This window comes from Liolophura sinensis, chromosome 8 (assembly GCF_032854445.1).
Source record: "Liolophura sinensis isolate JHLJ2023 chromosome 8, CUHK_Ljap_v2, whole genome shotgun sequence".
Lineage (NCBI taxonomy): Eukaryota > Metazoa > Mollusca > Polyplacophora > Chitonida > Chitonidae > Liolophura > Liolophura sinensis.
The window spans coordinates 9,673,473-9,688,076 of record NC_088302.1 but is presented as its reverse complement, the minus strand read 5'-3'; the positions used below and the strand labels follow the sequence as shown (position 1 = coordinate 9,688,076).

General features: G+C 40.8%; 1 protein-coding gene across 1 annotated transcript; it reads right to left on the bottom strand.

Annotated features, from left to right (window-relative positions):
* Positions 1-2,601: 2,601 nt before the first annotated feature.
* Positions 2,602-14,118, bottom strand: LOC135474019 (dentin sialophosphoprotein-like). Its single transcript, XM_064754000.1, has 2 exons — positions 10,326-14,118; positions 2,602-5,290 (listed from the first exon to the last, which is right to left on the bottom strand). The coding sequence occupies exons 1-2, from the start codon at positions 13,981-13,983 to the stop codon at positions 4,278-4,280; spliced, it is 4,671 nt and encodes a 1,556-aa protein (XP_064610070.1). The 5' UTR covers positions 13,984-14,118; the 3' UTR covers positions 2,602-4,277.
* Positions 14,119-14,604: the final 486 nt, after the last annotated feature.

Genomic DNA, 14,604 nt, shown 5'->3' with positions numbered 1-14,604 from the left:
CTTTCAGGAACAGTTCGACACAACACGCACCATTATTTACCGACGCCAATGGTTTAAACACTGGTGACCCATATAGCCATAGTGAATGAAGACTCTCGGTCAGCAAAACTCTACGCCGGAAATGTGATCTGGGAATTTTGTTTTTCTTGATCGACCATTTTGTCTGAGCCCATACAGTCTTTACAAGATGTTGACCATACAGATCAAATATTTTCAATTGGATTAAACCTTCTAGATTGTGCTACGTCGTTGAATGATTTGCTGGTTAACTGAAACCCAGAGTCTGCTGAAATCGCATGCTTTGATATCTTTGGAAATGTATTTAAAAGCTAAGTTAAATGTTAAATCATTTAATACATTGATTAACCAGGATTAAGTAAAAATACCAGGAAGTCAGTCAGTTGATAGAGACCTGTGTATTTCCACTGTGAATCACTGCCACTATGTGATTCAGATGTTGACACACCATTATGTCATTTAGTTGCTGACACACCACTATGTCATTCAGATGTTGACAATGCAACTATGTCAATTAGATGTTGACAATGCAACTATGTCATTTAGATGTTGAGACACAACAACTATGTCATTCACTTGTGGACACTACCGCTGTGCTAGTCAACTGTTGACACTACCAGTTTGTCATTCAGGTGTGGACACTACCACTATATCATTCAGTTGTTGACACTACAATTGTCATACAGTTGTTGACGTAATTCACTTGTTGGCACTATCACCTTGTCATTCACTGTTGACACTAGCATTATGTCATTCACGTGTTGACATTACCAATATGTTATTCAGTTGTTGACACTACCACTATTCAAATTCAGTCATTCAGGTCGTGAGACAATGCTACTATGTTATTCAGAAGTTAACACTATAACTACCATTCAGTTGTTGACAGTACCACTATGTCATTCAGATGTTGAGGTACTACCATTATGCCATTCAAGTCTTGACACTACATCATGTAATTTAGTTGTTGTTGACCCTGCCACTATGTCATTCAGATGTTGACACTACTAGTTTATCATTCACTTGTTGACACTACCATTGTGTCATTCAGATGTTGACACTACCATTATGTCTTTCAGTTGTTAACACTACCACTGTATTATTCAGATGTTGTTTCATTCAGTTGTTGACACACCATTATGTCATTCATTTGTTGACATGCTCTCACTGTGTCATTTAATTAATGACCTATGAGTTCGTCATTCAGATGTTGACATTACGACTATGTCATTCTGTTGTTGACACACCCGGTTTGCTATTCCATTGTTGACACAACAACGTCATTCAGATATTGAGACACTAACACTATGTCATTCAGATGCTGACATAACCAGTTTGTCATTCAGTTGTTGACACTACCAGTTTGTCATTCAGATGTTGAGACACTAACACTATGTCATTCAGATGTTCAGATACTACCACTGTGCCATTCAGATGATGAGACACTAACACTGTGTCATTCAGATGTTGAGACACTACCACTGGTGTCATTCAAATGTTGAGACACTAACACTGATGTCATTGAGATGTTGAGACACTACCACTATGTCATTCAAATGTTGAGACACTATCACTGTGTCATTCAGATGCTAAGACACTAACACTATGTCATTCAGATTTTGAGACACTACCACTGGTGTCATTCAAATGTTGAGACACTACCACTGCTCTCATTCAGATGTTGAGACACTACCACTATGTCATTCAAATGTTGAGACACTATCACTGTGTCATTCAGATGCTAAGACACTACCACTATGTCATTCAAATGTTGTGACACTGCTACTGTTTCATTCAAATGTTGAGACACTACCACTGTGTCATTCAGATGTTGAGACACTACCACTGCTGTCATTCAGATGTTGAGACACTACCACTGTGTCATTCAGATGTTGAGACACTACCACTATGTCACTCAAATGCTGAGACACTACCACTGCTGTCATTCAGATGTTGAGACATTACCACTGTGTCATTTCAGTTGGGCCAACTTCCAAATCGAACTTTCAATTTTGATGTTTCTCTGATTTGACACACAGCATGAAAGGATAGGTGGAATACCGATCTGACAGACGGTCTCAGTATGTTGTGATAGAGTGAATTGCCATGCCTGGTCGTTCCGTGAGACAGCATAGCGATCGGTCAGCTGCAAGAGGACACGAGATCTTGATATTTCTTAACTTATGTCATTGATATTAAACGCCATACTCATTATTTTTTACTTGCACGAGGGCGGCCAATTGCAATGGCGGAGGAAACAGGAAGTTCTGGACTAAACCACCGACATATGCATTAATACTGGGAGAAGGTAAGTGGATTCCAACGGACTTCAGACAAGACGACACTAGTCAGCATCAATTCAAATGGCTCCTGTGAACTAGTGACTGAAAGACTAGCACATTGACCACTCAGCGACGACTCCCTCCACCATCATCATACGACTGAAATACAACCGAAAGCGATGTTAAACGACAATCATGTAAATAAACCGATTGTTTACAGCTCAAACTTATAACTTACCTGGTCACTACAACAATCAACTGCATGCCAGTAATTCTGTCAGATATGGAGAACAACATGGTGGTAAGACTTTTTTTATTAATAATTTTCATATACACATAAAACCTAATAATACGAGATGAACAAAACAATAATGACATCTAAATGTAAATCTCTTTTCAAACGATGTCAGTTGTACAATGAACTTAACATGTTTTGACATAATTAACAACGTCCTTTGACTTTCTGAAATTGTCAGGTACATAGAATATACAACTTCACAATGGTTACACATAGCTTTGATTTTATGGCATAATTTCAAAACTTCAACACATAGATTTTACAAAACATATCTTTGCATGTCAGGATTGTTATCGACTATACAAGTGAACTGTCACAGACATGTTAAAATCTGACCTCAAAATGACAGACATATTTTTATATTCTAGAGGATGTATGACAACATTTACTTAATTTGGATATAAAATTTAAAAGCAACTTTTCTGGCGAATTGTTTACTTTTGAGTATCACTTGTTTTACGCTAGATCGCACTTAATAAATTAGTCTTTCCAAACGTATACGGATATGGTCTTACTTATTGCCTGTTTCTCTCCTTTGAGGTTAATCTTAGTCCGGAATGATATATGTATTTACAAAATTATAAGTATGGAAAAGAACAAAAATCTGTATTCATACAGTACAAAAAGTTCATTGAAATAGCAAATGAAAATACAAAGTCATGATGTTTTGGTATCTGAAACATGATTCATTCAATTCTCAAAACATTTTATTCAAATACAGTTTTCTCTGACAAGAGAAAGAAAACACATTTAAAATACTGAACAGAGGAAACGTGACGAATACATTTATGATATGCCGTTGAAGGAACAGTCAAAATACAAAATATACATTTTGATCACTTGGATACACTTTTGAGTGATGCTTGTAAATACAAATACATTAGTACACGTCTGATGGAATTCTAGGAATCTGTGTTTACAGGAGAGGCGTTTAACCCTGATGGGCCGGTCAGTAATTACTAAAAGTCATACTGAAAACACTTTTTGTCATTGTATGAAGGTTATTTGAAAATCTGCGCATTGAAAAACGTTGATTTGTAGTGACAACGATATGACAGTCACGCCTTTAATGGCCGTGTTGATCGCCAGCACCGCACCATCGCCAAAAGAAAGGAATGTTTACTCTCACGGGATTTATCCTTCCGGCACTTTTGTTACTCTCAGTCACATACCCAAATATGGCACGATTTTTCTCCATAGAGCCCTATCCTGTGAAAAACCTTATTTTACATAAAATGGAAACAAAAATTAGATCTTTCTTAGCTCATTTTTTATTATTTCACATCACACATAGAGCACTAAATACGCTTCTCCCCTTCTCTTAATGTCATAATTTTAATATGAAAACAAGAAAAAGCATTAAGAAACTGTTAACTTCAAAAATATTCTTCACTGAGAATGAAATTTATCCTCCAGTAAAATATAAAAAAAATACTAAAACACGACGACAAAATATGAACATGACCTTTCTGTCCTCATTCTCTGTAGCTATGGTAACAAAGTGTTCATAAAATGCATAACAAAGTGGCAGACATACATTGTTTAGAGTCCACGTTTGACATTTATTGTGTAGTTTAAATTGCATACTTTACTAATTAAATTTTGGTATCTTTTATACTCATGAAACAATAGAACTCTCCTTACGATTTGCAATTTGATCGATTAATGACAAGCTCGCATTAGCTCATGAATGTAATCATGCCGTGGTCCGACACCGTGTTCATGATGTTTGCGCGGTCACGCTTATCGTAATGAAATGACGATTTAATATTTGATTTAGGATGTTTGATTGGTTCGAAGGTGTTCTTGAACATCTCGCGCGCATTCTGGTGAGCTGTGAACATCTGCTCGACGTCTTCGTCCTCTTGGGCTTGTTTCGTGGTGGTCTGCGTCTTCTCAATTGTCTCCATGCGTTTCGTGATCTCAGACAAATCGTTTGAAAATTCCTCTCTCCGGTTCCCCATTTCCGTCTCGATCTTTTCCAGCAGTTGATCTTGCCTGTTGTTGATGGCCACCTTGAACTTGTCGAACGTCTGCCTGATCTTTTCCTCAGCGTTGGACAGTTTTGTGTTGATGACATCTAAGGCGCCTGACAGATTTCGCTCCATATCTGCCAGCTTCCGGTCTTCGCTGTCGGCATTACAGCACGTGATCAACGCCTGATTGGCGTAGATCCTCAACGCCTCAGCGCGTGAGTGTACCACGTGACCATCTTGTTCACGATGGTCCAACACTTTGCAATCGCTGCAGACAGCCTGGAGACAAGTCTCACAGAAATGGTCAGTGATTTGGGTTTTATGACTTTTACAGTAACCAAGACTACCTTTGCTGGGACAGGCTGAAATCTCAAGCAGTTCCAGAAGCTTGTGGTCTGATTTGTAACTCTTAAAGTCCTTATCTGTAATCATGTGAGAGGCTCGGCATGTAGGGCAGTGGATGGTAACGAAGCTGGGGGCATTGTCACGGTATGCCGTGGTCAGCGTCTGCCTATGCTCCGATTCCACACGGAACATTTCCTTCAGACATTCCAGACAAAACGTGTGATGGCACGGTAGAAGCTTGGGCGTTTTCTCGTCGGTATCGTAGCGATCTCGGCAGATAATGCATCTCAGGAACATCTCTTCCATCATTTCTTCGTCCACGATGATCGTCCTCTTACGGGCCACGGGGCGTCTTACTTTAGCCTGGCGAGCTGAGGTAGACAAAACAAACAACGTTAATCGTTAAACAGACAAATGTTAAGGTCGCAATGACATAAAATGCGAAATAACCTAATCAAAACTTTGATTCAATCTTTGATGAATGTTTGTTTCCTCGATACGAAGGCTGGATCAATTTCAGAATGAAACCGATGTCCTGTTTGGTGTGTACAAAAATATTGGGACATGGTTGGCGTTTTCATATCTCTCTCTATCTCATTTTGTGGACAGGTGAAAAGCCAGCGTGTACAAGGAAGCATAAAACACTTCGACGTATGCGCATTTCAAAACTGCAGCCGCGGTCAAGAAGATCATCCTCAGCAAAGAGAACAACAACAACGCCCTCTAACAGAACCTAATTAGCTGTAAATCTCGAAGCCTAATCACAAGCAATATTCAGACCTATGCAAAATAATTTACTTCCCATTTAAGATCATTATGCAATCTTACGTGCAACATACCTATATATCTCAGCCTATACCAGCGTATCGGGTATTACCTTTACCTTTACATGCGGAGTTTCAGCAACTCCTGCCTATCGGTGATTTGAATAAGTATCTACTGCGTAAAGCGGTCCAGCTATCACCTTAAAAGAGTTGGTTTTCAAAGAAAACCACCAGTTTTCACCCATTTATATTATTTATTTCATGGCTGAATAACTCCCAGTTACAGCGAGTTACACATAACAGTTGGAGGTAAAATCTCAGGCATGCACCAAACTGAATCTACGTAAATAACAGACCGGCACTGAAGGCCTCGTGCTGTGAAAAAAACGATACTTCAGTAGAACCTTTCCTCTCCAGCTCTCTTTAAAGAACAACAAAGACATTTCTGTGTTAGTTGATATGCACAGTAAAAGTCTGCAACTGTCAGTCGATATGAGTTCTGTGGAGAGTCCACAGACAAGAATCCCTTCACGCCTGGGAAAACATCCGTCTTAGGCAACAATACAACACAAGATTATAAAGAAGCTGTGTACCTTGCAAATGCGTATCCTATATCTGTGACACACAAGCATCAGGTTACCTCATCAGACAATGTACCAGTGTCCTACTGTCACATGAAACAGCCAATTTTGTTTTATATTTTCACATAACCTTTGCTACTTAACACAAAACTGTGACCTTTCTGTGTTGAATTATCCCAAAACACAGGACACGGATACTCACACGTTGACAAATTATAATGCTAAATACTTTACATTATGTATTCTTTTTTTTTTAGGTTGCATTTTGAATTATTTGTCATTTAGAGTTGTTCTGCATACGATTCTATTATTTTTATAACCGTGAAATTATACGCAGTGTCTTCTAATTGTGTGTGAATTGAAACGAACCAAGCGGGTAGTGATTAATCTAAACTTGAATGGGTTATGGACAAGGTTGTATCTTCTTGTGACTTGATAATATAGCACTTGCTCGCCAGATTTACCACTGTTTGCTAAACAACCCACAATACATGATTACACATCGTGGTAAACATATGCAGCTATATAACAAAAGGCTTTTTAGCTGCGTATATCCCGTTGCTGTTGTCCCTTCTGACCCTCTCTCTGCACTTTAGCTAATGCATTTGACGATCCACTTCCGTTCTCAGTGTGTGGTTAAGACTTTTGACAGTCGATATGTGTCATATATCACCCGAAATTATATATATATATATATATATATATATATATATATATATAGAGAGAGAGAGAGAGAGAGAGAGAGAGAGAGAGAGAGGGTATAATAATTCAGGATTGGCTTCAGCTTTTCCCAATGTAGCATTGTCACCACAGGGATGGTCTATTCCATTGTGTAATGTTGAGGGTGTGTGGGTGTTAAATTGTCGTGTCAGGCTGACCCCGTCATTTAGTCGCCATAACTTACACTGTTCACGTTGCCTTCACATGATGATCATCGCAAAATACCCACACGGATTACTTAATAAAGATAGACAAGGAAGCATTTCGTACAACAACAAAAAAAAAGTCCGCCCATGTATCACGTGATCTGGCAGCCACACCACGACGCTAAACCCCCACAAGTACTGAGTGACACTTCAATGTTAATGAACCCAATATATCTATCTCGTTGACAATGTATACTAAAATCGGGAGAAAAATCGATGCTCCATATGTTAGAAGCTGAACAATAGGGTAGACAGAGGGGAAATATAACCTCATTGTGATTGACATTATCTAGGTATCATAGTCATGGAAACGGCCGTCTACAAATCACTGTAGCAAATCTGAACATTAATTTATCCCTGTTGCAGTGATTAACGTGGCCATTTGTGTACTAAATACGCACTGTCTGTGGTTTATGAGACCCTGTAATACTTTTTTCCTCAATACTTTTTTTATATCGTGAAAAGAATGAAACATTTTATAAATGTTTACAATGATATGGAAGTACATATTGATAGTCCCATTCTAGTATAAAGGGTTTGCTTATATCTCATGTAAAAGAAATAGACGTACAAATAGATGTACCCATCAGGGCACGTGAAGTGTTTTTGAGTGCAGTAATGCTGCTGGCCTATCAGTGTTGTGTATTTTATTGCGCTATTGCATTATTTGTGTGCACCTACTATTTTGTGGAATGCCGATACTCAACCAACTTTAACGCTGCATATTGTCGAAGTGTAATCTGAAAACTTTATAAAAAAACAATAACACAGAGTGGCATTTTGTTAGAGAACAACTACAGAAATTTACAGATATCGATCATTTCACTCCGAAAGTGTACATGTAACTATACTGTCATCAAACTCTAGCCTACAGACGTGTCAACATTTGTCCTCAACATGTGGTTGTTATGACGACACGTGTACTACATTTGTTTGTCTTTTGTTGTTTCACTCACGTTTTACGCCTTTACCGTGATAAATAAATTTATTTCATTTCTTAAATTGTTTCCTCCATATTAGTAAACTATAACGCAGTGTGTGCGTGCTTTCCTTTCCACGTCTATACTGATCAATTGCAAGTTTATAATTCGAGACTTGTGTTTCAAATACACAAGTAGCAACTTTGCAAAAACAACAAACAAAATCAACAGTGTTTTGGGTATATATTGATATGATACAACTTCATGAAAATTCTTCATAATGCTGGACAGATTAGCTAATAAAATACTCTTCACTATGTAGATGCATTCATGAGCTATCAAATTACATGTACTGCAAACTGTTTGTTTCTACTGTCGTTTTCAGGAGTTCAGTTTTATGTATTTACCATTTCAATCCACTGTAATTAATTGTCGTGACAAGTGATATGATAACATCTTTGTTGACTGTGCGCTTATCGAGTTTCAGTTTTGTCCCCTCCATCCCAATAAATGATAAGCCTTTGAGAAAATACTGTCAAGTACATAAAATCTTGTTTCTGATGTAGCAGTTTACTTGAACTTCTTCTGAGCAAAGGTCAAGAAGCTGTCTTACACGTAGGTCAGTCTTAATCTTACTTTGTGGTATTATTCCTGAACTTATACTTGAACTTAAAGATTAATTTTCAATTTCGTCATAAAAGTCTAAGACAACTCTGAGTATCAAAATAAAACTTCCTAAGATAAGTCCCATTTTTAGCAAGGTAAATCGCTTTGAGGTTAGAACAAGGTTTGATAGGTCTAACACAGCTTCGTGATCCTGGGACCAGCTTTTTCAATCTTTGAAACACACAGTTATAGGCTTTTGTTTACTTAAAAAGTGAAAGATTATCCTTTATTATTCGACTTTTTCATCACAAGATACCTTCTGTATCTATAACTGGCATTTTAATTCAGTTAATAACTACAAAAACATAATATTTTCTTTTTCTTATTCCATAAGTGCACCCCTACACGAAAAATCGAATTGATGTCATTTCCGACACCAATAAATGGAGGCCAGCGAAAATACAGGATCGTTTTACCAGTGTCTACGGCCATCCAGATTTTATGACAAACCCACTTCACATTAATTATATATCACTTATAAAATAATGAACGTACATGTAGCAGATAGTACTGTATTTTTCTGTATCAGAACGTGATCTGTGTTTTTTTTGTTGTTCTCCCAATAGTGACAGTTATTTCCGCTTGTCGTTCATGTCCTGTTAATTATAATTATTGTATACATATGTTGCCTAGGGTGGAATATACTCAAGCTGTGTGCCCCTGGGCAAATTATCGCTGGAATTACTAAACATGTCCTCAATGATCGGATCTTGGGCGTTTCCATGTTTGATACATGCATTAATGTGAATAGTTTGTTCGCAAAAACACCAGTGCACTTCTTCCTTACAATAAATTTCCTACATTAGCATTGCTTGCACCTTAATTTACTTAATTACTTATACAACTATGGGCTTTTTGAAACTTTAATTAATGGAGCTGAATGTATGAATCTTATGGCGACAACATAGAATAAGGATATATGTTCAGATATATTTGTGAGACACAATACCAACTATCAGTGCATTGGTTACAGCGCATAATTCGTTTTTACACACTTTAACATCATTATAATACTAAATGCCCCTACACAAATTTTAGAAATATATTATTTTTTGTTATTAGTCAGTGCTTTGACATACTACACATATCATATGTATTTAATTAAAGTATGGTGTTCTCAAATAAAGATTGTCCTATTTCAGTCTAGGGAAGAAGTGTAGTCTTAACTCCAGAGGGGTTTAATGCTAATGCTTTAGCATTGATCTGTCTTCGTACAAACTGTTCAACCCATCACTACATGTATATTCACCAGGAATATATTAGGCATGAATACGAAGACATTGTGTATAAATATGTATAACTCTTAAAAGTCTGTATAATGTGGTGCCCTAATGAAGTTTGTTCTGAATAAATGAATATTGTCTATATAGATCTATCCAGTTGGAATTTGTCACGAAAGACACGACACACTGTGTCCTCATAGAACGCCTCAGTTTGACAGCATGTATTTTGTCGTTTTAGAACGCTTTAATTTGACAGTGTATTATCTCGTTTTAGAAAGCTTTGGTTTGACGTTGTATTATGTTTAATAACAAATGTCGCCTCTTACCTTGGAATTCAAGCTTGGCACGTGCGATTGCTCTGGACTGCTCCTCCGCACTCTGGGCATTTTCCTCCCCTTCTACATCCTCCGTATTCCTCACCATAGGCACAATGGCCCCACTCTCCGATCCCATCGTGGAGGTCTGTCGAGACAGGTGATCACTGGCGCTGAACGGGGCAACCTCCTTCTCTTCGAGTCTCCCTATCAATGCCGCAAGAATCACGGCTTCGTCTTCGGCAGACACAGTCCCAGAATCCCCACCTCCACTTCCACTTGACCGCGAGTAGCTGGACGATGCCGTCCTCCTTGCGGACTGAACCTGTTGGCGCTGTAGCACGCGTTGGGTGGAAATATTGCCACTCTCAGAAATATTCCTAGTCACTCCACGATCCAGCAGTCCTCGCTGGCGTTCCTCGGCAAGAGTTATGGTTCCTTCTCTGTCGGTTCGAGACACGGAATTGGTCAACACTTCGGCCGCTTTGTTCTCATGGACAATGGTTTCTCTGTAAGGTTCGTCGTCCTTTAGCTCAGTATCGGAGTCAGACTCTCGTCCGGTGTACCGGTCAACTTCCCCACCGGTGGACACCGCCGAACCGTCTCCAAAGTCACGACTTCGTCCACCGCGCGGCCAATCGTCGTCAGAGTCGTCAGATCCAAATCCAATGGCCTTTTGCAGTGATCCGTCTCTGGAGAAACCGGAACCGGAAGTCCTGCTGCTCCTGGTCACCTTGGAACTCTTGAAGTGTCTCTCCTGCCGCTGTGAGACTCTGGAATCGCCAGACTCTGTCACACGTGACACTTGAGCCGACTCGGATTTGGATGAGGAGGACTGTCTGACTTCCCTACCGTCCTTTTTTATTTCTGCCTGTAATTGTCTATCCTGGTGGCTGTGGGTATGTCTGTCCTCTCTCACCTTGGATACCTGGACATCTCCGCTGGGGGTCTCAGTTCTGTATTCGGTGTCTATACGGTTCCTGTCTATGGTGTCCGTTACGTCTCTCGATCGACTTCTGTCCCCGTCCTTAGACACTTCTACTCCGGCCGCTCTCCTCGTTGCGGTCTGACCTGCGTGTGTTTGCCTCACTTCAGATCGGTCGTTAGTTTGAAGCATTTCACCACTGCGCCTAGTCTCTGTTTGCGAAAGGGCCAAAGCCCTCCTGCGATCCTCCTGATCGGAGGCGAGAAGACCGGTGACATTTCTCCGGGAGACGTTCTCATTGTAATAAATTCCACCTCGTCTCTCGCTTATCTGGTTGTTCGACATGCTCCCTCGATCAGAAAAACCTCTTGTGTTCTCGATGCTGTCTAACGCTCCGTCGTCCTGGTGTTGTGAGTCACTGCCTGAACTATTTCTCGGCAGTTGTGTGGTTGGCCCGGGTCGCTCTGCTGTTGAGACAGTGTCAAGCCTTTCATTTGTACTAAGCGAGCTTTTTTCACCTACACATGAGGTGTCTTGACTGGGACTCCTAACGTCAGTTCCGTCTCCGCTGACCCGCTTCTCTCCAGAGTGCTGTGATTTTCTCTCTAGACCACTGAAGCCTGTTATATTTGGCTGACTAGACCCGGCGGAAGAGGTCGTGTTATTTTCTCTATTTACATTTCCACCGCTGTAGGGCTGACCTGTCAGGTCGCTCGAGCCGGTTGTAATGTCTACACCTGCGGGCAATTCGGCTGTGTCCCTTGAGCTTACACCGCGTCGTGACTCTACAGTCCCATGGCTAGATTTAAATAGGTTTTCTTCGCGGCAATGGCGACTGTTACTGGCATACCTGTCAGAGCTTGAAATTTGAGCTCCCATAGGCTTGTCATCGGTTATCTCAACTATATTATCTTCGTCAATAAAGAGTATTGTGTTGTCATCGGACTGTGAAGTCCGGTCCTGAATTGAAGTTTTGTCATTGTTAGAGTCGGTTCGACTTATTTCTTCCTCGGGTGGTTCTGTCACATAATACGGTGTATTAGAAGTTGCAGATGCCGCCATTGATCGAGTTTCTTTTGTACCTCTATCAAAGGAGAACTCACCCGACCTGCCACTTGTTGATCCCAAATTACCACGTCGCCCTGACGAAGATGAAGCTGTTGCATTATCGACTGATATTTGTCTCCTACCGGAATCTTGATCCAAATAACTACCCGTTGTTTTATTCTTCGGGCTGCCTACAGTAAAAGTAGGAGGTGACATAGGAATGTGAAGTTTTTCTGTAACCACCGTCTGTTGAGGATTGTCTCTGTTTCTTTCCCTATCCATGTCTCGATCAAAGCCAGAAATAATATTCATTCTCTCGGTATATAAGTTCATAGCAGTGTTATTAGCTTGAGTCTGGGTTGAGTCAGTGTTCGTAGTGTCAGGACGACCCCGATATCTGTCCTCAGACCGCTCAGAATTACCTCCCCTTGAATGATACCAACTGGTTGAAACCCCGGGAGAGTCGGGCATAGATGAGGCAGATTCATATTTGGACGAACTCACGCTACCAGCAGATGACTGGGATGTTGATCTGTAAGGCATATCACGTCCACTGTTTGACAACTCCGACCCGCGGGTCGTCGAGGTGGAGTCTATCCTAGACTGAGTTGACGACGACAATGGCGCCGCGCTGTACGTTGAAGTCACTCTCTCAGGAGGCTTGTGAGTTGAGGTAGAACTGTCGTCTGATCCCCCTTCTGGCACCCACTGTCCGTTCCGAAACACAAATGAAGCTGTGGATTCCGTGAGGACGTAATCCTCTTCTTCGCTTTTGTGTCTGTTTCTGTAGCTGTCCCTGCTCTCGTGCCGTCTGCTCGTGCCCTCCATGTTCTTGCCTGCGTCCTCTTCGTTTGCCGACTCGGATGAGTGAGTCGACTGAACATTCGCGCCCATAGCTGTATGCCACGGTGTACTTGTCAGACCGCGAGATGACTTTAAACAATGACTGGATGAGTCTTTGAAATTTCGATCACTCACCGACGTATCCGCTTTATCCCCTGTGGCCTCTTTCACTTTTCCAGACACTTTTAAATCAATATTTTGAATTTTTTTCTCACCAGCTGTTGTGATATGTACTACAGACTGTTCACTGTTTGAAATCTCACGACGTCCTCTTCTTTCACTACTATCACTATGATTTTCTGAGCTTATATTTGTACAATCAGCTGCCCGTGACCATATTTGCCTGTTATGTGTATACTTGTTTTGTTTTTCGTCCGAGTTATTTAGCCTAAGTTGGCTGACAACTTTTGTCTTGTCATCTGGCCCATCCTGTGTCAAATTAACTGGCTGCGTAGACTGATACGACATTTTTTTCTTATCTGACGGACTCATTACTTTCTCTGTACCTGTTCTTTGTTCAGCTGTTCTAGAATTCGGGTAACACCGCTCATAATTCATGTTGATATAAAAACGACCAGGTGCCTTCTTATGACCCTCCCCAGTTGTTTGCTTCTCAGCACTTGCCCCAGATTTCTCTTCTCCATCGGTTGCACTTTTACTAGGACTGCTGTACGTAGAATACGCCGAATGGTACCATGGTGTGGTAGTTTGAGCTTTTCCAACAACAACGTCCGCGCTTTTATTATTATCTTTTTCACGGTTTTTGTCCAATAAATTCGAACCTGTGTCTGTTTTTGAAATATTGTTTTTTGAACTGACTGATTCCGCATCGTTTTTCTTCATACCTTCTGGCATAGAATTGACGGTCGCCGTTGACGTCTTTCGGTATGTACCTGGAGTGGGAGAACTGTAATCATAATACAGTCTGGAGCCAGAGCCATTGTCCGTGCTGCTCCGTGTATAATACGGCCGATCATTCCCTAAGGAAGTCGATCGCCGAAGACTAGATGAACAATACGATGTATTCCTAGATCCGCTTCCGTATGAAACTGGCGAAATGGATGATATCATGGTTGGTCGTGAATACGAAGATCTTTGTGAGAGTGTAGGGCTCCTGTAGCTGGAACTCTGGCCGCTCGACCCTCCCTGGTACCGCCGAGACCCGCTGTCCGAATATCCCGTGTAGCCATATCGATACATGACGAAATCCGCACTGTCTGTGGCACCGTTTGTAAAGCCAGCGTCAAAACTGCTGGACGGTGCACGGCAGTACCAAGTTAGGTTGGATTGAGCTAGCGAGTCGTCCTCGTCAGCATATGGGAATGTCTCTCCGTGAATATCAATGGGAATGTTACCTTCACCAGCTGTGACAGCTTTGACCTTTTCAACAGTTAACGGTAAACACACCCGATGGCCAGCAGTGGCAAGACTTCGCGGCCTGGCAGCTTTAATGTTTTGTTTGGTTGTAAATAATGA